The following is a 24,184-nucleotide window of genomic DNA, read 5'->3' as shown; positions in this document are numbered from 1 at the left end:
TCAAGTCATGATCTCATGGTTCATGAGATCGAGCCCCACATCGGGCTCTGCGCTGACAGCACAGAACCTGCTTGGAATTCTGTCTCTCTCCCTCCCTCTGCCCCTCCTTCACTCATGCTTTCTCTCTCTCAAAAATAAATAAACATTAAAAAAAAAAGAATAGGCTTGAAAAGAAAGATCAGGAATTTGATTCTGGATATGTGCATAAGACAACACAAGGGATGCTGAATGGCAGCTGGACATATACAATTTATGAATGGAAAGAGGTGGGAACTAAAGATATGATCTTGGTCTTAACTGACTTATAATTGATAAAGCTATATGACTAGATGAGATCACTAAGATAAAGACATGAGAACTAAAGACTAAGTCCTGCAGTGCTCCAACATGAAGAGACTGGGAAGAAGAGCAGACAAAGGAGCACTGAGAAGGAAAAACTAGTGAAGAATGAGAAAAGCCAAGATAGTGGTTGTAGAAGCCAAATAAAGAGGGTGTATAAAGGTGCAATGGGTGTTCAGCTATGACAGATACAAATGTTAGGATAGGTGGGATGAAGACTAAGATATGACCCATGGACTTAGCAACGTGGGGGGCATCAGCGACCCTGAGAGGAGTTTTGGTGGAGTGGTAGAAGTGAGAGCACTCAAATCTCTTGTTGACTAGATGAATTACCATATTAACAGCAATTAATTTTTTCTCCTAGACGCTTATTTAAGTGTCTATTAAGTCTGTAAAGCAGACTTGTTTTTGGACTCTCTCTTTCACTTGCCCTCAAGTCCCAGTGGCTGCTTGGTCTTACAGATTCTACTTTCACAAACTCTCTCAAAATAGTTGCTTCCTCTCCCATCCTACAGCTCTGTCTTCATCCAAGTCTTTGAAGAAGGCACTACAAAGCAAGTCTTTTAATAAAGAATGCTGGAACCAATTATCCATGTTTTAAAAAAAAAAGATACATAACTTAAGACATATACAAGTTCTAAATGTGAAACATAAAACTTTTAATACTTTTGGAAGAAATGTAGGAGAATGTGGGGCTCCTGGGTGGCTCAGTTGGTTAAGAGGCCAACTCTTAGTTTTGGCTCAGATCATGATCTCATGGTTTGTGAGTTTGAGCCTCACGTCGGGCTCTGTGCTGACAGCTCAGAGCCTGCTTGGAATTCTCCCTCTCTCTCTGCCCCTTGCCTGCTAGCTCTCTCTCTATCAAGATAAACATTAAAAAAAAGAAGAAGAAACGTAGGAGAATATAAGAAATATGTTTATGACTTTGGTTATTACACATTTCTTTGATAGAAAATTCAAAACCCATAATGAAAAAGATTTACTAATTTGACTAAAAGATATCATTGACAAGTGAAAACAGTAGCCTAGGAGAATATTATCTGTAACACATTGAGCCAACAAGTGATAGTATCCAGAATTACAAATTTGATTTGATTTCCTTCAAATCAAATAGCTTTATAGAGAATTAGAGAAAGGAAATGAGTAAGAAATTCACAAAAGAGGAACCAATGGACCAATAAACTTTGATAAGACATTCAGTTTCACTATTAATCAGAGAAATACAAATTAAAGCTACAAAGAGATACTATGTACATACATGAGATTGGTTAAAAATGTAAAAGTTTTACAATATCAAGTGGTAATATGGAGCATTGGAAATTTTCATATACTGTTGGTATGATAACTTTGGAGAGCATTTGACAATATCTAACAAATCTAAAAATATGCATACCCTGTGACGCAGCAATTCCACTCCAGCATATCTAGAGTATCTTAACATAATTCCAGTTAAAGTAGTACACATGCATGAAGAGATATGGACAAGAATATTCTTATAAACATTATTTGTAATTAAAAACTGAAACAAGCTAGATGACCATCAACAAAAGACAGTTTAAATAAAACTACTACTCAGCAATTAGGAATAAGCAACACCAAGACATATAGATATAATCTCTAAGTCACTATTAAATGAAAAAGCAAGTTGCAGGATCTATACATTTTTATATAAACATACCATTAATGATAAGTTTAATAACATACAAAGCAAAATATATTGTTTATGGATATATAAAGTATGAGTATTATATATTAATTTAGGATAGTAATTACCACTGGGAAGGAAGGAAGGGAATAAGATTGGGTAAAGTTAATACAATGCAATCATATATGGGTTTTTTCCCCTTAAGCTCAATGGTAGCACATGGGTATTTATTAAGTTATTCTCTGTATTTCTGTATGCTTGAAATTTAAAAAAACAATAAAATCAACATACTGCTAAAGTACAAACCTCAGCCTGGCATTCAGGACTCTCCATGATATTATTCCAACCTCTTTTTCTAGCCTCATCCTTTGCTATTTCCTGTAGCAGTGTTTCTCAAGCCTTGCACATATATATGCCTCCTTCATTATTTTTGTTACGTATGCCATCTCTGTTATAATTAGTGATTATTTTTCTTTTCATAGTTTTTAACTTAAGTAGCCTTTTACAAACACTAATTAATAGGAAACCATGTTTAAAATGCCAGTTATATTTTTCTAATATGATTATAAATAAACATATAAATATTAAGATAATTTACCCTGGTGCTACCTAAAAATATCAAGTATACACTTTGGGTTGTACTGTCTTAACACCAGTGGCTCTCAAATTTGGTGTACAAGACTACTTGGAAGGCTTGCTAGAACTGGAGACTCCCAAGCCATATAGGATCCTAATTTAGGCAGAAGACAGAAATCCTACCCCACGTGTACCCTTGGCACCTAACAAATTGGACTATTTGCCATTCTCTAGAAGAGCTCTACATTTTCCTTGTCCAATACCTTTCCTCCTGTTATTTCCTCTGCTTGAAGCACCCTTCCTTCTACTTAATAAGCCATTAGAAATTAAGCCTACACTTTAAGGCCCAAATTAAATATCACCATCACAGTAAAGAACTGTGACTGGGATGTGACATTGCTCTCATTTCAACATCCTTCCTTCCGCTATCAATTTATTTCTAGTTCTGTATGTGTGCTTATCATATTCAATGTAATGTATGTCTACCTGTCTTATTCTCTCTCTCCTGGCCTATAAATGCTATTCGAGGGCAGAAGCCTTAGACCTGTTCAAAAGCAGGGATTATGGCTTGGTCATTTTATCCTTTCAACATGGTAGTTACAGATACTTGCTGGGCTGAGCCCTGCTAAACAGTGAATTAATTTCACAATTTTTATTAACATTTTAAAAATCATGTAGTATAAGGCATTAGAATATTCATACCGCATTACAAATTAAACATGAGAATCTAGGCTAGCTAGCTTCATTTTCAAAATGAGACAACTGACATTATATCCTGTATTGAATCAAATAATTTAAATTGTTTTAATTTTTAAAGAGAAAAAAATAACAGTGTAACAAAAAAAACACCAAGTTCAGTTTTTAAGAAGAGAAGGAAAACTACTTAACTTGCAACCTTCCAAGCAAAAGTAAATGATCAGGTTATTAATCGACCAAGAGTTTTTGACACTACTAAAAAAAACTATTAACTTAAGAAACAACCTTGTTATTAAAAGAAAGTTAATGGACTCTACCAAAATTCTCAGTACTTCCACATGATATTTCAATATTGCTTCCCTTTGCTTTAACATTGCATAATTACTCTGATGCATCGTGAGCAATAATTTCTAAGTATTTTCCCATGTAAAAACCATAATATAGATATAAATAGGTATGTATGTGTATATAAACCACAAAAAGTATCATTTTTAATCAGAGAATATCAACATGTAACTCATTTGTGAATCTTGTTTTTTTCACTTTGGTAATAATAATTCGGTTTGTTTCTATTCCAGGAGTAGACTTTTACTGTTCTAAACATACTTATTTTCACCTGGACAGAAAACAAACTAGTGGAAACAAAAACACAACTTTCTAATGGGAAATGATGGTCAACCTCAATCTCTATTACAATATCACCTGGATTGGTGTATTTTAGCACATATTTTACATGGTACTTTATAAAGACAGAACTGTCAAACAAAAATATACAAGTGTATATACTAACTTCAAGTAATGAAAGAGGGGGAAAATGGAGAATACACATTTTGTTACATTCACTTGGCCTTCTGGGTTAAAAAAGGAGAATGAAAAGACAACAATTCTGAGAAATGAGAAGTAAACTTCCCCTGTGTCTCATTTTCTCTTCTCATTCACTTTTCTGTCATGTACCTGTTAATTTTCCTCTTTTACATGGCAGGTCAAGTAAACTACTCTTCACTTATATGAAACTTCTTATTTAACTTTTTCATCATGTTTTTACATTGTAAAGATCAAATTTCAGCCCACTGTGTCCATTTTCCAGAATAAAACTAACTGGAAGTTAAAGCAATAATGAGGTATTACTATACCTGAGCTCAAGTTAAAAATTTCCAAAAATGATTCTAATATTGGTTTTGTTTACCATAAAATTATAGCCTATAACTACTGATACTAATAAAGACAGCCATCCAGTTATGCTTGCTTCCTAAGTAAGTAATCTTTTTTATTTTCTAAAGTACTAAATATAGACAGACCTTAAGGTTCTATGTTTTAGCAGTACTCAAGGACCAAAAAAAAAAAAAAAAAAAAAAAAAGCTAAAGTTTAAAGGTAATGAGAAGGAGTTAAATAAACCTATTTCAAAGACCCTATAAGTAGAATAGATCAGATTAGACAAGCTTATTGGAAGGTAACAACACAGCTCATTTAATAAAGCAGTTCTGAGAAATCCAAAAATACCATTTCTCTTTAAAAAAAATCAAAGAAGCACTTGGACTAACAAGAAATAATGCACAATTTGGCTTGATCAAATACTTCATTAATTTTTTTCTACCCCCTAAGGTATTGCCCTTTTAAAATCCTCTTCAAATAAAATATAACCTAATTGCTTGCACATGGCTACAGTTTGGGAAGGGATTTTTATTTCAACAGTGCCACCTAGTGGGGCAATTGATACTTTCAGCCAATTGGTTTTATTAGTCTCAAAGGCTAGGAGTCCCCAAGTAGTTTTACTTTCTGGTTCACAATATTCCTGATAATATTAACATTCAAGGGGAAATTTTACAAAAGAATAATTTACAGATTTCTGTCCTCTGATAGGCTATCTCTAATAAGAATTAGGTCATTTACAAATATAATATTTTAAATAAAAGTACCTTAGTGATTTCTTCAGAAGCTCGTTTGAAGTCCTGAACATTTCGACAGTAAAATCCTATTGTACAGCTAGGATCCATTTTTCGAAATGACATCTTTTTGGGAGAAGGGCAGTGGAATGTCTGTAATTTTAAAAGTACTTTAAGATTAATTTAGTTTTATTGGATGGACTTCAGTATATACAAGATATTACTTAAATTAAAATTTGCCATTTAACTTTTCTCAAAATTATAAATATGCTTTGGAACAGTGTTTTAGTCTATCCTATGAAAATGGTACTTTCCACCCCCCAAAGCTTTATTTACATTCAGTTCACCAAATCTCCACCGTATATATTAGTGCCATTCCACAGAAGAAAAGAAGTGTGTCAAAAATGGCATGCATTTCGAACACTTGCAGAAGGGAAGAAAAATGTGCCACTGAAAAAGACATACATAAGCTAGCACAAGGTTTAGAATTCAGTTAGTTATTTCTATGAAAGTTCAATTAAGCCTGTTTTTTGAGATTTTTTAATGTTAGAAAACCTTTTAATAAGGATATCAAGACATTGTAAACAAATACACAGATTCATGTAAGTGTTCCATAATGATATGAAAATAGGTCAACGTGAGAATTTTAGCATCTGACAAAATTCATACACACTTACATATTCTTCCAACTCATTCTTCTACTTGTTTAAGTTCTTGTTTATTCCTGTATGGGACACAGTTGTAAACTGTTCTATGATGGTCCTTGCTATCCTCCTTACCAGTCTTCCTGTCACTTCAGTTCACTTTTCTCATGTAGTCACAGTGCCACAGATATAAATTGGCTAGGGAGGCTGCTCTAGCCTCTCTACTCTTGCTAGTGAGATATGGCTAACTAGTAGAGTCTGGGATCTTCAGAAAATACAAAAGAAAAGGGTAGAATATAAAGATAATAATTCCAGGGGCACCTGGGTGGCTCAGTTGGTAAAGCATTCAACTCTTGATTTCAGCTCAGATCATGATCTTAGCGTCATGAGATTGAGCCGTATCAGGCTCTGTGCTGGGCATGGAGCCTACTTAAGACTCTCTTTCTCTTTCTCTTTCTCTCTCTCTCTCTCTCTCTCTCCCTCTCTCCCTCTCTCCCTCTCTCCCTCTCTCCCTCTCTCTCTCTCTCCCTCTCTCCCTCTCTCCCTCTTCCTCTGCCCCACTTGCATGCACTCTCTAAAAAAAAAAAAAAAAAAAGCTAATCATTCCAATCTTTTTTTTTTTTTTTTCGTTACCACATTCTGGTGCTTTGCTTAAAAGATTTTTTTTTAAACTGCTTGAATGCTCAGAGGTCTTGTCCTTAAAAATCATTGATGCTACCACCAAAGTCTGTTTTTGTATGTATAAAAAAAGGAGGACCATATAGTCACATTTGTTTACATTTGTATAAATAAACTCTGTAAGGGTAACCAAAATTGGGGTGCCTGGGTGGCTCAGTCGGTTAAGCATCCAGCTTTTGGTTTCAGTTCAGGTTTGTGGTACTGATGAGATCATCAGGTCATGATCTCACAGTTCATGAGTTCAAGCCCTGTGTCAGGCTCTGCTCTGCCAGCATAGAGCCTGCTTGGGATTCTCTCTCTCCCGGTGTCTCTACCCCTCCCCTGCTCATACTGTCTCTGTCTCAAAATAAATAAATAAACTTAAAAAAAAAAAAGGATATACCAAGTTTAGAGGAGAGAGAAAAACTGGGCAGATGGGAGATGGGTGTGAGAAATTCTTTGTTATGTATTTTATATTTTTTGATTAAAGAACCAGCTCAATTAAGAAATGATCAAGGCTGAATTTGAACTCATAAACTGAAAATGTCCCTACATTTAATGCCTAAAACTATGGGATTTTAACTTAAACTGTTTATTAAAATATAGAAAAACATAGGCTTCCAAATTTGTTTATGGTGAATCAGTCAAAATCACTCTTTCCTCTCCCCATATATCCTAGTGATCCAATTAGAGTCCCATATTATCACTAGAGGATATGCAAATATCCTCTATGCTGTCCAAAACGCTGTCAGCTCTGAGCTGACAGCAGTGAGCCTAATGCAGGGCCTGAACTCATGAACCATGAGATTGTGACCTGAGCTGAAGTCAGACATTCAACCTACTGAGCCACCCAGGCGCCCCTAATACTTACTTTATATAGTGAGATACAACCTTTGGAACCTCCAGAGTACCAGTCAAAACAAGTATTGTCTTAGTTGGACATTTTCCAAAACTGTTTCACCTGCTTAATTATCTGTTTTATTGAAAACAGATCTAGAGAGGCACAGAAGAGCTACATAAATGTGTTAGTTAACAGTAAGTTAACTACAGGAGTATAAGGAGTCTGTGTGTAAGGCACAGATAGCTCTATGTCATATTCACAAAAAGATATTCTACCTACAAGGTATCTAAAAATAGTCACTTACCCAACTCTTTCCAAAGCCAATAATAAAGAATGTGTATTTAGTTTTTACTACTTGAGGATAAGTAAGAAGGGCCAAAAGTTTGTACGCGGTCCAACAAAGGATTTTTAAACTCAACTACAAGGATGTCCTACATTACATACACTATGTTACTATTTTCATGTAAGAACCAATAAGACTAAACCTAATAGGCTTAGTGCGATTTCACTGTATTGCCTCAGTCATCATAGACAGTAATGACAAACACTATATTGTTATTCATGGTTGTTTTGATATCTACAAAGAACTTTTTAAATTATTCACAAAAACACAGATATAAGTCTCTGATCACTGAAAAATGAAATTGCTGTTGGGTGTCACTATATGAGTACTAGGACTCGTATCACAAAGAGGCATTTTATACCATTAAAACTTAAAATTATGTTTTTTGGTTCACCTTAGAAGGTTCTGAAGTCAAACTAACATTAACTTATAATTCAGAATTGTTTGTCACAGAACAAGTTAGACTTTAAAATATTTTCCCAAGGGGCATTCGTTACACAGCTGTATTCACTTTGTGATGATTCTTTCAGCTCTGTACTTACGATTTCTTTTTTAATTTTTAAAATTCTGATGATTGGTAAGAGTAGCACCTTTTACTTCACAAACACATTTTAGGGAGTATTTGCTATACGTACTTCTGTGACAATGAAATGTGTTTCTGAAAAAACTAGTCATGGTGAGTCAATTCCTATTTATTTCATTTTTTAATACATTATTTATTCACTGCCTCAACAAATAGTTATTAGGCATCTACTAAATGCCAGGCACTGTTCTAAGCTTAGTTTTTGGAATAGTGGACTCTCTTACCTAAACATACAAACGATACTGAAACAAATACTTTTAGGTGTAGCTATGCTATTCTGGTGATTTAGATGGAGCTTCCTGAGTTAGAGAATACCCTTACTACAAAGCACCTCCTACTATATGCAGTTCACATGTGTAATTCATAAAGGGTACATCTTTCACTGATGAATTCACTCATCCATCTGTCTAATCACATCACATCATTCTCATAGCTTTAATGCCACTATTCTCTGAATTTACCAGGATAGATTAAAATAACCACTACTGCATGGAACTCCTAAAATCTGAAACTTGAAACTGGGGGCCCAGGAATCACAATAGACTAATATGTCTATTTATAAGGCCTTATTAACAGAATATTAATATTTAGTAACCAAATATTGCCTTAATAATAGAATAGAATTTGTTATTTGTAAGAGTTAGCACCAGTCATTCTGAAAGTGTATCATAAATAACATGACACAACAGTCTCTGGTTTAAGAAATCTTATTAAATACATACACACATAAATATATATATATATTTATATGTATATATTTATATTTATATATATAATAATGAAAATATGTATCTTCTAGTCCTCTCATCCCAACAATTGATACTCTGCCTGAACCACTGGGAACCCACAATTCAACATACCCTAACTGCAAAAGCCCATTTGAGTTCTTCTCATTCCCTTCTAATTTCAACTTGTTTTTACACAACTTTTTTCCTTAAGGTAATTCATGCTGCTCCTTTAAACCCCATTCTCTAAATGAAAATTATAGACGTATATACATACATGACTTCACAATGTTAAAAACTCAGTGAAGATAAAGATGAGGGGAATTCTCTTTTTCAAAGTTAATATAAAAATTAAATAATACATAAGAATATATTTTATAAGAAGGTGTCACAAGAATGGAAAATTGGGGGCTCCTGCCTGGCTCAGTCATTAAAGTGTCCGACTCTTGATTTTAGCTCAGGTCATGATCTCACAGTTCGTGAGATCAAGCCCTGTATCACTCTGTGCTGACAGCATGGAGCCTACTTGGCATTCTCTCTCTCCCTCTCTCTCTCTCTCTCTCTCTCTCTCTCTCTGCATGAGCATGCTTATGCACACTTTCTGTCTCTTTGTCTGTCTCTGTCTCTCTCTCAAAATAAATAAGTAAACTTAAAAAAAGAATAGAAAATTCATACAAATATATACATAAGCAAAGCATCTGGAACCACAGGAAAGAAAAAAATTCAACAGAAGACTATAGTACTTAGGACAGTGCCTTGCACATATAAAGAACTCAGTAAGTAGTAGTTTAAAAGAGAAAAATACTTGGTCTGATTTGGCTTCAAAATTTTTAAAGTTCAACTCTACATATATAGGAATTCAATACCATAAGAACAACAAAAGATATGGTCTAAATCTCTTCTTTAATGTCAAATACTCAGATATACTATTTTCTTAAATTTTCATAATCCTATTGGATTCAAGGCACTCACACAAAATATCAAGACTACCAGTGATTCTTTACATGGTGTTGGATAAAAGAGCTAAGATTTTAATTTCTCCGTCTACAAAATCAAGTACTGATCAAATAAACATGCTTTTAAAAATAATTTTAATAGGGGCGCCTGGGTGGCTCAGTCGGTTAAGCGTCCAACTTCGGCTCATGTCATGATCTCACAATTCATGGGTTCAAGCCCCACATCAGGCTCTGTGCTGACAGCTCAGAGCCCAGAGATGGCTTCTGATTCTGTGTCTCCCTCTTTCTCTGCCCCTTCTCTGCTTGTGCTCTTTCTCTCTCTCTCAAAAATAAATAAACATTAAAAAAAATTTTAATAATAAAAAATAATTTTAATAATTGAGGTATAAGGGTGGTGGTTTTAGAATGCTCATATAATTACATCAATCAACTGCAAAATGTCAATAGCATAAATACATACAACAACCTACATACCAAGGCAAGGATGATTAATAATATCTCCACTTGGGAGCATTTTAAGCTTAAATATGATAAAAAGCAAAAAGTAAAATTTTATTTCTGTACAAAGATAGACAACTTGCTGTAGTTTTTATATTATACTCTCATAGAAAAATAAATGATACTATTCAATAAATAGCCTAAGACAAATGCCTGAACTGAGAAAAATGAAAAACTGTCCAGAGGAATTATCCAGACAGGTTGAGATACTCTTCTAGCATCTCAAAAATATAAATCTAGGGGGGTGGGAGGGAGGGTAGGGAGGGTGATGGGTATTGAGGAGGGCACCTTTTGGGATGAGCACTGGGTGTTGTATGGAAACCAATTTGACAGTAAATTTCATATATTTATTAAATAAATAAATAAATAAATAAATAAATAAATAAATAAATAAATAAAGTTTGCTTGAGATTTTTCAGGGTTACCCTAATCCAACATATATGGATATTGAATATATGATTACTTAACAATATCAGAACTAGCAGGAAATACATATGTGTAATAATACCTAGTAGAAATAACGTGGTGTTATTTTTGTTGAGTCTATTTTCATCGATACAACATTTCTGAAAATTCTATTACTTCACAATCAATACTTGTTTAATACAGTTTTCTTCAAAAACACTATTAATGTTGCATCTTATAATCAATGGTACCTTAAAGTCAAATAAATTATGTTTTTTCCTTAAAAAAAAAAAAAAAAAAAAAAAATATATATATATATATATATATATATATATATATATATATATATATATATATATATATATATAAATCTAAACCCACTTTCTCAGTGTCCCAATGTATAAGAAATAAATGCTTCTGTGCATTTCAGAAGTTACTTGATTTCACCAAGTTTTACTTTGCAAAGTCTCTCAAAATCATTCCCTCTCTTCCATTCCCACTACTAACACCCCACTTCAAGCTTTATTGACTTACTCATGAAGTGTGTTGCACCTGCCTCCCAAAGTGAGCTGCAGCCTTTCTAATCTTGCTGGTGTAGACATAACCAGGATAGTCATTCACCTGGCTTCTTTGTGGAATCTCTCAAAATATCAGATGAATAGTCTCTACTGGTCAAGATAGTCAATACTAATAAGCTTTTAATTTGCCTATTTTAGATAATACTAGAAAACTATGAATAATTTTCCATCTGAATTTCAAATGTCTACTTTTTTAAGTAGTTAATATGGTACAGATACACAGATAGTCACAAGTCACAGATACACTGTGTAACTTAGACATAGGAATCAGTGCTACAAGACCACAATGCAGCTGAAAGAGAATTACAACATGGTTCACATAGCACAATTCTATTGTGTTGCCCACAGTATCAATAAGTCATCTATAAATATTTATTAAGGTTTACATGCAAGACACTATGAAGGAAGAAAACAGAAAGCAAATCTTATCTCTGGCCTCAAGTTGCTTGTACTTTAGTTCAAGTAATAGTTTACAAAAGATGCTAGCATGTTTTATAATGTATCTTTCAGAACCAGATTCTAATCTTACAGTTTATTTTTATAATCTATCCCTTAAATATTATTAGATATTATTAGCTAACAAGCTCTTACTAAAACAAAATATTAAACCACATTTCTAACTTGCCAAGCCTTTGAGAATTAGTGATCCATGCCACTTAAGTGATTAAAATTACTTGAAGTCTATAAAAGCATCAACTGGGAAAACAAGAACCAAAACCATGAAATAATTACATGTCTCACCTATGCACTCTCAAAATTTTCTAAATTGAAATACTAGATAATAGGAGCACCTGGATGGTTCAGTCAGTAGAGCATGCAACTCTTGATCTCAGGGTTGTGAATTTGAACCCCACATTGCACATAGAGATTACTAAATAAACAAATATTTTTAAAAATAATAATTTTAGGGGCGCCTGGGTGGCTCAGTCGGTTGAGCGTCCGACTTCAGCTCAGGTCACGATCTCGCGGTCCGTGGGTTCGTGCCCCGCGTCGGGCTCTGGGCTGATGGCTCAGAGCCTGGAGCCTGCTTCCGATTCTGTCTCCCTGTCTCTCTGCCCCTCCCCCATTCATGCTCTGTCTCTCTCTGTCTCAAAAATAAATGTTAAAAAAAAAATTATAATAAAAATAATAATTTTAGCAGTGCCTGGGTGGCTCAGTCAGTTAAGCATGCAACTCTTGATTTTGGATCAGGTCATGATTTCACAGTTTTGTGAGTTCCTGCCCCGCATTAGGCTCTGTGCTGTTAGCACAGAGCCTGCTTGGGATATTCTCTCTCTCTCTCTCTCTCTCTTTTTCTCTCTCTCTCTCTGCCCCTCCCTCACTCACACTCTCTCTGCTCTCTCAAAGTAAATAAAGAAAGAAATTTTTTAATAAAATAAAATAATAAAATTAAAAAATAAAACACTGGATCACAAATGACCAACATAAAGGAAAAGAATATGTTAAGAAATGAGAGCTGAAACAATTAGTAGAAACCCAACTAAGCTCTGGAGAAACTTAACTAGGGACTAAGACTTAACAATTATACATAAAATAAGTTAGCAGATAGTCACAAGTCACTTTGTTATTCTAAACCAACTCCATCATCTTTTTCTCCCCCCGCTTTTTCTTTTTTTAAAACATGCCTAACATTTTAAATTCTTGAGTAATATTCAGCTGTTTACCTACAAAATTACTTGGAGGCTTGATCATTTATTTTGGTAGGACTAAGGTACCTAACAAGTCAGAGACAAAGATAAATGAAGAAGAAAGTATGTCATAAATTAAAATTCAGCAGCAAATTATTTAACCTTTGACCAGTGTATGGATTATGGTTTTATAAATCAGTAAAATATTACTAACTTGGAATTGTAATACCAGAAAAGCATAGCTGTCTAACACATCTCTAAATAATTTGAGTTTGCTTCATATGGTAAGAAAATAGTACCAGCTCTTTATCCATAGTACCTCAAGAGGGAAATCCTTTATGCTGACATCTACAAAAGATTGGCAGTAATGAGGATCCATGTAAATCAAACTGTCATCTACAAGGACAAAACAGAAGACAAGTAATTCAAAAAACACCTTATTATTACACTGCTTACAATCCAATTTCTATGTAGAATAGCTGAAAAAAACCTGGGAGTAACAGCTTGCCAGACTGATATTCATTGACTGAAACATAGGTTTGCACAGGACAGATTAACTTTTGCATAATCAAATATGCTTGTATAAGCAGAATTTTTATAAAGTGATGAGACTGTCATTTAATTTTTGGTGATAAAATTACTTTCACAAACACACAATTATATTCTACAGTTTGCATATGAAAAATGTATTGCACTACTTTATCCTGACAGGAAGAACATATTGCTTGTCATTTTATCATCAAGTAGCACCACTAAAACTGGTAAAAAGTAAATATGTAAATAGCAACTGTCAGAATGTAGCAGCAATGTCTTTTCAAGTTTAGTGAAACCAATAAATTATGCCTGTTTATGCAATAACAGAAATTAAACATACATTTTACAGAATCCAATTATGTTGTGGACCAAATGACAAATGAGTGGCTATGGTAGGACTGATGAATTTATAAGGTACTCATTTTGGTCTGTTAATCATCCTGTTTCCAATGATCCTAAATTAACTTCTGATTTTTGAAAGAAAACAATAATAAAAATGTTTTATTAAATCACTAACCTTGAAATCCAGCAAAGTAGTATGACTGTTTAGGTTTGCCACCAATAATACCCACGCAATATTCAAGACTTAAAATACCCTGTCAAAAGGAATTAATACAGATTTAGAGTCATGAGGCAAATGATAATTATTCAAAACAATCAAATTTGTATTAGCAGTATTAGTACGTATCATAGTTCCCAAATTTTTCACCACCAGTATTATTTTATTACATATGCCCCATATTCTAAAATCCTTCTATCTACAAACACTATTTTCCATTTTCTTTAAATCACTCAACAGTAAATCAAGTGTTCTGATCAGTGTGTCACTCAACAACATTAACAACTACTATGTACCAGATACAGAAATAAATAAGGTCACCATATAAAGGCAATACAGTTCCTACCAAAACCAAAACACTTGCCCTTTCAGTTAGCTGTTGCAGCCTTATCATGATCAATATAGTATTTTCATCAAGTTTTTAAAATACTAGAAATACTCCTTAGACCTTATTACTATTTTCACTGAACTTCAAGTCTTAGAATCCCAAACTAAAAACCATTTTCTAATCAACAGCATTCATTTGACCCATTTTTATGCTATTTCATAAATTTATTAGAATAAGATAAAATGAAAACAATATAATCTAAGGCAAAAAATAATTGTTATTAAAGCCAATTTTATTTACCAATCATAAAATATCAGGGATACCGCAATCAATTATTTAGTATGCCCCTCAGCATCTATTCTAAGTGTAAAACTCTATTTAAGCTGGGCAAAATAATCCTTTTTTTTTTTTTTTTTAAGAGAGAGAAAGCAGAGGAAAGGAGGAGAGAGAGAGAGACAGAGAAAGAGAGAGAGAGAGAGAGAGAAGGAGAATCTCAAGCAGGCTCCACACTTAACATGGAGCCCAATTCAGGGCTCAGTCCCACAACACTGAGATCATGACCTGAGCTAAAATCGAGTCAGATGCTCAACCAACTGAGCCACCTGAGGTGCCCCTGGGCCAAATAATTGTACACCTTTTAAAAAACATGGCCAGTGGAATCAGTTAATAAGGTCTTGTCAATATTTTAGCCTATATTATGTGTGTATGTGTGTATATCTATATCTATATCTGTATCTATATCTACATCTATATCTATATCATGTATTCTAAACTTATAAGTGACTAATAATGATGATGCATATTATAAAACCCCAAAGTATTAAATAATATTTATGCTTTCCTTCTCTTAAATGACAGGGTGTTTTTATATCTAGAAGATATAAAAATAAAAAGTATATGAACTGGGGTATCTGGGTAGCTCAGTTAGTTGAATGTCTGGCTTCCACTTGGGTCATGAACTCACCACTCATGGGTTTGAGCCCTGCGTCAGGGCTGACAGCTTGGAGTCTGGAGCCTGCTTCGGATTCTGTGTCTCCCTCTCTCTCTGCCCCTCTCCTGCTCACTCTCTGTCTCTCTCTCAAAAATAAATAAACATTAAAAAAAATTTTTTTAATAAAAAAATATATATATGAACCAATGGTTTTTTCCCTTTAACAAGTAATCAAACCATAAAGTATTTTTAACTTAATTATTTTCTTAAAAATATGTGATTGTTGTGGAACACCTGGGTGGCTTAGTCGGTTAAGCATCCGACTTTGGCTCAGGTCATGATCTTATGGCTGGTGAGTTTGAGCCTGGTGTCGGGCTCTGTGCTGACAGCTCAGAGCCTGGAGCCTGCTTCAGATTCTGTGTTTCTCTGTCTCTCTCCGCCCCTCCCCCAATTGTGTTCTGTGTCAAAATAAATAAACATTAAAAAAATGTGGTTGTAAAAAAATAAAAACACACAGAATATATATTAAAAGGTAAAAATTTCCCCAAACCCTGACACTCAGAGCTTATCATTATTAATATTTGGGGAACACCTTCTTGAACTCAATCTGTGTATATTCACATAGAGATTTATGAATACAGTTCTATATATGTGGCATCACACTACACATGCTGTTATAAGTTTGGTCAGTCATTACATCATAAACCTCTTTTCCTATCAATAAATATAGATCTCAGTATAATATTTAATGGTTGTAAAATACTCTATTTTATGAAGATAGCCAAATGTGCCTTAAAATCTCCATTCTGAACATTTAAGTTGTTCCTAGGTCCTCACTGTTATAAATAACCCTCTTAGAGAAAACAACTTTGTGTATTTTCAGTCATGTGAAAATTGGAAAAGAGAACTGCAACTAAGAAAGTTAAATGAAACAGAGAAGGCATATTATAGGTTAAAATTAATTTAGAGTTAACAAATATATAAGATGAAATTATAAAGAAAATAAACAATAAAGTGTTATTCTGTTTTTATTATTATTCCATGGATAGTCTATTATTCTATTGCTTTCCCCTCAAATAAAAATCCTTAGAGAGTGCCTTACTTCAACTTGAGGCAATCTGATCAGCTGACACACAATGTTTCTGACACAGAGAGCCATGAGGAAGTGAGAGTTCTAAGTCCCTCATAGCCAAGAAAAGAAAGAAAAAAGTATATAGCAAGAATCATCCGTAACTCTCCTCAGCAGTGATCCTAAGTAATGGAATAAAGACTCTGGTTCCTGACATCTATATTTCCTTTTCAACAGACTAGAGCAGATTTAGCAATAAACACTTAGAGGCAGATTAGGAACTAGAATGCCATTACATAGAAGAGACTGTATCTTTGGAAATCTGCAACACTTTTCAGTCCCTAAAAAAGCTTCTTCACAGCTATCTGGTGGTGAGAATTTATTGAGCTGTACCCATGAAGCAATAAATAAGACTGAAGTAATCAGTCAAAAAGAAAAGTCCTAATTTGTCTTGCTGGAGAAGGAGAACATATTAGATTTTCCCATTCCAGGTCCTCTAAAAATATATATAAATAAATAAATAAATAAATAAACTTCCCGAGCTAAGAGCTGATGAAGCACCACACCAAATTTCTTTCTCCTCACAGAATGTAGCAGGGGATGGTACCATCTCTGAAAGATTGGAATTACCTTGATTAATAAATTTGGAAAATAGAACTGAGGGGTGAATTTTAGAGAGTATCATATACAATGGTTTGGCAGGAAAAAAAAATACAACTGCTGACAAAAGAGGCAGTGGAGGAAGAGGGGGAGATGGAGTGGGAGGCGTGGAATGGGGGTGGAGTAGGTAGAGAAAGAGAAAAAAGAGCAGAAGAGGAAGAAGAGGAAGATTCTTCTTCTTTTAGGACTGTCAGACACTGTATTTTTTCACTTCCAAGTGAATGCCTCTTGACAAGTTGTCATGTTGGCTTTTGACCCAACCAACCCTTAAGCAAACATAACACCTAACATCCAGCCTACTTCACTCAGCCATCTCGGCCACTTTTTGCTGATAATTGAAAAATTAAAATGTCTCAATAGTCAATGCTTTCTTATTTTAGTGGACTATGTATAAATTCAATTGGTAGAAGCTCAAAGAAATATTACATTTTTAAAAATCCGTATTTTAGGGAAAATATAAAAATAACAAAAGTTCTGGTCTGTTACCAGTTTACTGTCTGAACTTAAACTTATCATTTAACTTCAGTCTTCTCGGTTTTAAAAAGACAAATAGTTCCTAGCTGTTTTGAAGGCAAAATGAGATGTATCTGTATTAAAAGTGTTATAGAAATATGAGAGTTAACCAGTTAGTTGTTGAGCAACTCCTATATGCTGGGTTCTGAGGATCACTTTAACAGTTAACCATGGTTTTTTTCACTACAAACTCCATTGAATCATTCAATATGATTGAATGATAAAAAATATTAATAGCACCAAGTAGCAAAGCTCGCAGCCAGATGAAATATGCCTTGAAGCCATCTGCAGCCCATTCCAACAGAAATAGGGGTTTGACCAAAGGAGTCAGTTCCAAGTTTCTAATCTTTTCATGGCAGTGGAAAAGGCAGAGGGAATCCATCCAGTTCAGACTTGGTTACAACCTACTGAGACATGGCAACATGCCAAAAGTCCCAAAACCCTTAATAGATTTGCTAGATGAAATGGTTCATACCTTCCCACATTCTAACATTAACTCTACTAAAGAGCCCACATGTTAGAAATTAAAACCCTGATTCTATCTAACAGATTCATATATTTTCGATATAGTATTAGTACTATTGGTAACATGTATGCCTGCAAAATTTTAATAACTATTAGGAAAAGCCAATATACCAGCTAGAAAACTTCCATATCCCATATATTGACAACAACTGTTCTAGATTTTTAGAAGTAGCACAGTCTAAAGTGAAGACACATGTTCCACTCATACACACATGGACCCTAAGGCTTTACGTGGGGAACAAACCATTACTGAAACTTAGATTTCAAGATTACTATATACCATAACACTCCATTCAAAGAGGAATTCCGTCTCTGACCTTGAAAAGATGAGAAACTTTATTAAAACTATGAAAATAATATAAAATACTATAATTTTAACCAAAAGTAAGTATTTCAAAAGGTAAAGTTTTGGGGCACCTGGGTGGCTCAGTCGGTTAAGCATCCTACTTCAGCTCAGGTCATGACCTCACCATTCATGAGTTCCAGCCCCGCATCAGGCTCTGTGCTGACAGCTTGGAGCCTGGAGCCTGCTTCTTGGATTCTGTGTCTCCCTCTCTCTCTGCCCCTCCCCCACTTGCACTCTCTCTCTCTCAGAAATAAATAAAATATTAAAATGTTTTAAAAAGGTAAAGTTTTGTGCAAAAAGCAGAATCAGACCTATAAATACAGAGAGAAAGGAGGTAGGGGAGATGGTCAAATGGGTGAAGGGGAATGGGAGATACAGGCTTCCAGTTATGGAATGAATAAGTCACAGTCACAAAAGGCACAGCACAGGGAATAGTCAATGACAGCATTGTATGGTTGCAGAAGCAAGCTACACTTGTGGTGAGCATAGCAGAACATATAGAGAAGTTGAATCACTATGTTGGTACACCTGAAACTAATGTACCATTGTGTGTCAAGTATACTCAAAAAAAAAAAGTTTTAAGTTAAAGTTTTGTGACAACTGAATGTGTTGATGCCCACAACAAAACAACATTAGATAACAATAGGTTCATTTGGAGAAAAGAGTTGTGTTCTCAAATAGAACTGATTTTTAACTGGTTAATATAAAGAAGCCAAAGATGGAACCTTCCCCCATGTGATCTTTATCACTTCTGTCTATATAAATAGTCATCCCACTTATTCACCTTATGGTGCCACAGGAAACAAATTAAGAGATAATACAGCAGTAATAGAAAACTCACTTTGTTTCAGTTGTTATCTTGAAACAATTTAATGTGGGTTTTATAAACAAACAAAGGTACATCCTTTTAACAATCACATAGAGGGATAATGGGAACTGTAGACATATCACATATTATAATTATTGGTGCATCTGTGTCTCCTTGATTAGCTACAAAAAGATTAAAAGGCTTTTCACTTGGTCATAGAACATGATACTCTTCAAATCACATCTGATCCTGCAATACTGAAATTTAAAATCTCTAATGTCAAGCTTTACAATCTACAACTATAAAATCATCACTACCCATTTAATAGAAAAAAGATGGCAAACCTTCTGTATTTTTCAGATTAGCTAGCATTGCCTTAAAATATTTTAGTTCTTATTCATACCTTTACAAAATCTAAGTAGTCGGTGTTGGTTCTTTCTCCACCAAGTCTAACAGGGATTAGAATAATAACAGCTTTGTCATCTGTATTATCAGAGGCCATGGAAGTGCACTGTTTATCAATTACATCAGAACTATAAACTGAGAAAAATAATGAATATGTATTACATTTTATAAAAATGATTTTCAGAAACATTTTTACTCTAGTCCCTCCCCCCCCCCTCATTGGCCAGTCATCTAATCTCTGATGTCACCATCAAGGTCTCAATGAGTTAAAAAATGTCTACCCTATTTATACATTTAGCAGATACTTATCAAGTAGCTACTATGGCACTAGGGCTTTACCAATGGGCAAAAGAGAAAAATCCCTGCCCTCATAGAGCATATACTCTAATATGAGGAAACAGTAAAGTAAAATATAAGATATGTCAGATGGTGATGGGTGCTCTGAAGAAAAACAAAGGGAGAAAAATGAACAGGAAGTGGGGGGAGTATTTAAAATAAGGTGGTTAAGGAGGGCCTTATGAAAAATATAACATTTAGATCAAGACAAAGTAAGAAACCAAGATATGCCAATACCTGGGGGAAGAGCATTCCAGGTATAGATATCAGCCAATGCAAATGCCTTAAGGCAGAAGCATAGCCAGCATGCTCTGGGACCAAGAGGCCTGTGTCTCTGGAGGGAAGTTCGTAAGGGGTATTGTAAAAATTGCAGTTTTTACTTTGAGTGAGATGGGAAGCCACTGAAGAGTTTTTTAGAAACGGAGTGTCCTAATCTGACTTACACTTTACCAGTGTGGTTCCTGTGTTGATAACAGACTGTAGAGGTAAGGGCTGAAGCACAAAAAACAGAAAGCAACTGCAGAGGGGTGCCTGGGTGGCTCAGTTGGTTGAGTGTCCAGCTTAGGCTCACGTCATTATCTTGTGGTCTGTGAGCTCAAGCCCCATGTTGGGCTCAGCTCTGACAGCTCAGAGCCTGGAGTCTGCTTTGGATTCTGTGTCTCCCTCTCTCTGCCTCAATCTCTCTCTCTCAAAAATAAACAAACATTAAAAAAAGAAAAAGCAATTGCAGAAATCTAGCAAGAAATGATGGTGGCTCAAACAAAGGTAGTCATTGTGAAGATAGAGAATGGTCATGGGATGGTCATATGGAGCTGATTAAAAGTGATCAGTAAATCAAAGAACTCCTTAATATGTTAAATGCAAGATGCAAAAGGGAAAAAAAGGAGTCAGGTGGTTTGAATGGTTTTGGTATAAGTAAAAAGAGTAAGAGAGGTGCCATTTACAAAGACATAGACAACTATAAGAAGGGAAAAAATAGGAGGATAATCGGTAAGTCAGTGTTAGACATGCTAAGTTTCAGCTATCTATTAGACATGCAAACAGAGAGGATAAATAGGCAGTTATGGATATAAACGCCTGGATTTAGTGAGAGGTCCTATAAACTTGGGAGTTGACAGCATATAGATGGTCCTATAAAGCCATGAGACCTGGTGAATTCAAATCTGTGTACAAAAGAGATGAGGTCTAAAGGCTGAGCACAACAATTTCAGAGATCAGGGAGATAAGGAAAACCAGCAAAGGAGACTGAAGGAGTGGATATGTAGACGGAAACTTGAAGAGTAGCATTCTAGAAACTCAGGAAACAAAACATTACTAGGAGGAAAAAGTGGTCAACTGTATCATATGCTGCTGGCAGACTGTGTGATGTGAGGACTGAGAAGTGACCACTGGATTTAGCAAGATTAAATTATTGATGAGAGCAGCTTGGGTAGAGTGATGGGCATGACAGCCTAAATAGGATAGTTCAAGAGAAAATGGGAAGATTTTGTAGAACCAAATATAGACAAAACTTTATTTTGTTTTGTTCAACAACAAAAAAGCTTTTTCAAACTCCCTGGTTGAAGAAAATCAAACTCTTCTGCTCTTGCACAGTTAGCTGATTAACAAATTCTGCCACTTGTGCCCCAGTTCTTCCCTTTAAATTCCAAATTTAGGTTATGAGTTATCAAATTCTGTCAGTAGCTTCTCTATCTCCATAGTCAGTCTAAACCAAAGGTACAAAAGTGCAACAATAGTTCTTTCCATGTTTTAATTCTTTCATCTTACTCTTCCCAAATACTCAGTAATGGCTTCTAATTATAAACCTTTAAATTCTCTAATTTTTCTGGGGCAGCACACACATGACCATCCTTACCTCAGACTCTTCTGAACTAATATACACTCCAAGGAAATGAGTTTTTCCTTCAGAGAACAGATTGCTGGTTTCCTGAGATAGGGAGTGAGGGGAGGGTGACATGGGTAAAGGGGGGTCAAAAGGTACAAACTTCTAGCTACAAAATAAGGAAGTCATGAGAATATAATGGAGACTAAAGTTAATAATACCATGTTATATTTGAAAGTTGCTGAGAGTAGGTCTTAAAAATTTTTATCACAAGAAAAAGAATTTTGTAACTATGTATGGTGTCAGTTGTTAATTAGACTTGCTGTAGTGACCATTCCACAATATATCCAAATTTGAATCATTATATTGTACACCTGAAGCTAATATATTATATGCCAATTATGTCTAAATTAAAAAGTATAATCAAATAAACAGATAAAAATTAGAATTATATACATCCCTCACCTGTACAATCTTGTGCAACATAAATAGTTATTCCTTGTAAATCAGGATGTCTTGCTTCTTCAACTGCTTTTCTAAGAAAACAACAAGTATCATCCTTTAAAAGCCTAATATTTTCAGTTAATCACTAAAAAATTAATATAAGGGGAAAGAAAGCCATCATTTTTTTTTTCTTACTTTCCTATATTTATCATTTAGTGTCTGCTTTCAAAACTATCATCTGAATGGTATCAAAAATCAGGTCAGTCTTTTCAAAGTAGAGTGTTACACTAAATTACTCAAAGGACATTAAAATAGAAGTTACCAAAGCTGTAAAAAAAAATTCTTGGGTGTAAAGCTGTAAACCCTGCCCCCCAAAAAGGATGTCTCTCAACCACTCACCTGGCTGTATTAAACATTTTCTAACCAGAGTATTACAATATGCTTCAAGGTTTACATCATATTAACTTACATTACTGACTAGCAGTGAATTACTGTATGGCTGTCCTCTGTTACACTTCGGAAAGTTTTTTCCTTTCTTTAAATAGCATGACTTTTTTCCCCCTTCATTCAAAAACTTATATAACTTGAACAAATGAATTTCCTAATTTTGAGCCTTAGAATTCTGTAAGTAAAACTGCAGATTGAAAAATATTTCCAAGTATAATGTTCTCAATGGTGCATATATGAAAAAAGTCACAATAATATCTTTAAAAGGAAATTACATACATTGAAGAAACATAAAAATTTTTATTTAACTGTATCTTTATAATTTTTTAATTTCACATGCCTTATTATGTATGTTTGTGTTAATTTAGAAGAGAGATTGGCAAACTATGGCCCTCAGACCATATACAACCTGTGGCCTGTTTTCATACAACCTGCAAGCTAAGAATGGTTTTTACAATTGTGAAGGGTTGTAAAACAAAAAAAAAAGAAAAGAAAAGAAAAATGGGCAACAGAGCCCTTATATATAGTCTGCAAAGCCTAAAATATTTACCATCAGGCCTTTTACAGAAAAAGTGTTTAATCCCTGGGGTATAGAACATATTATCTTGAAAAGTAGAAACTAAGCTTTTATGATTATGCTTTTATAAATGTCACACTAAGCGGGACTTGATATTATTATTAACAATACATTTAATAACTTTAGGCAAATACATTTCCAATTGTAAGCATCTGGCCTATAAAATATAAAAGCCTGTTAATATGCAAGAAACTTTATAATAATTTCAAATTTATATATGATTATAAATAGATTAAATTTACTATATTTGCATAAACACACTATATTTGGATAACATATTAATGATTGCATTTACAACAATAAAGGGACACACAACAAATAAGGCAGTTTTCTTTTAAAAATTTAAGCAGTATCCAAATAAATGGCACTAAAAAGCTGAGCTGAGGTATAGTGAAATTTGACTTTCTACTTTTTTCTAACTACTCTGAATGTCACAGACCCTTTACTTTTACTATGGTATAATTATAATATTAATAGTCCCATACATTTACAATTCACAAGAATTTGATATGTGCAAAGAAATGCTGAAAACATCAATTTTAGCTCTTGACATTTCATTACACTATCAGTACATTACAGCCCCCAGGTTACACTATTAAAAAAAAAAAAAAAAAAAAAAACTATAATGTTATGCATGTTCCAAGGTTGAAAGAGTTGTTAGTTTTTAGAACATTCCAATAAGGCAGTCTAATGAAAACCTGGTTAGAAAGAGACCCTGGGTATCTATACCTATGATATAAGAAAAAAGATATAAAGAAAAAAATTTATCATAGATAAATATAACTAGAGTTCCAATGTCTTGTTTTTTCCCTATTAGCAAATGAAAGCTCCCTTATGAACATTCTCCTACAGTAAGACTTTAAAAGGTCCAAATATATATAT

General features: G+C 34.2%; 1 protein-coding gene across 2 annotated transcripts in view; it reads right to left on the bottom strand.

Moving 5' to 3' along the window:
* Nucleotides 1-24,184, bottom strand: part of ATG4C (autophagy related 4C cysteine peptidase) — a 95,542-nt gene that overhangs the window by 15,942 nt on the left and 55,416 nt on the right. For both annotated transcript variants that reach the window (XM_042952005.1, XM_042952004.1), the window contains 5 exons: nucleotides 22,300-22,370; nucleotides 19,675-19,811; nucleotides 14,050-14,128; nucleotides 13,318-13,394; nucleotides 5,174-5,293 (listed from right to left, as the gene is read on the bottom strand). In XM_042952005.1, the coding sequence (XP_042807939.1) occupies nucleotides 5,174-5,293; nucleotides 13,318-13,394; nucleotides 14,050-14,128; nucleotides 19,675-19,811; nucleotides 22,300-22,370 (484 nt within the window). The remainder of the gene's footprint in view (nucleotides 1-5,173; nucleotides 5,294-13,317; nucleotides 13,395-14,049; nucleotides 14,129-19,674; nucleotides 19,812-22,299; nucleotides 22,371-24,184) is intronic.

The sequence above is a fragment of the Panthera leo genome, chromosome C1 (genome assembly GCF_018350215.1).
Source record: "Panthera leo isolate Ple1 chromosome C1, P.leo_Ple1_pat1.1, whole genome shotgun sequence".
In the NCBI taxonomy this organism is placed as follows: Eukaryota; Metazoa; Chordata; class Mammalia; order Carnivora; family Felidae; genus Panthera; species Panthera leo.
Note: the sequence above shows the minus strand (reverse complement) of the source record. Positions and strands in the feature narration are given on the sequence as shown.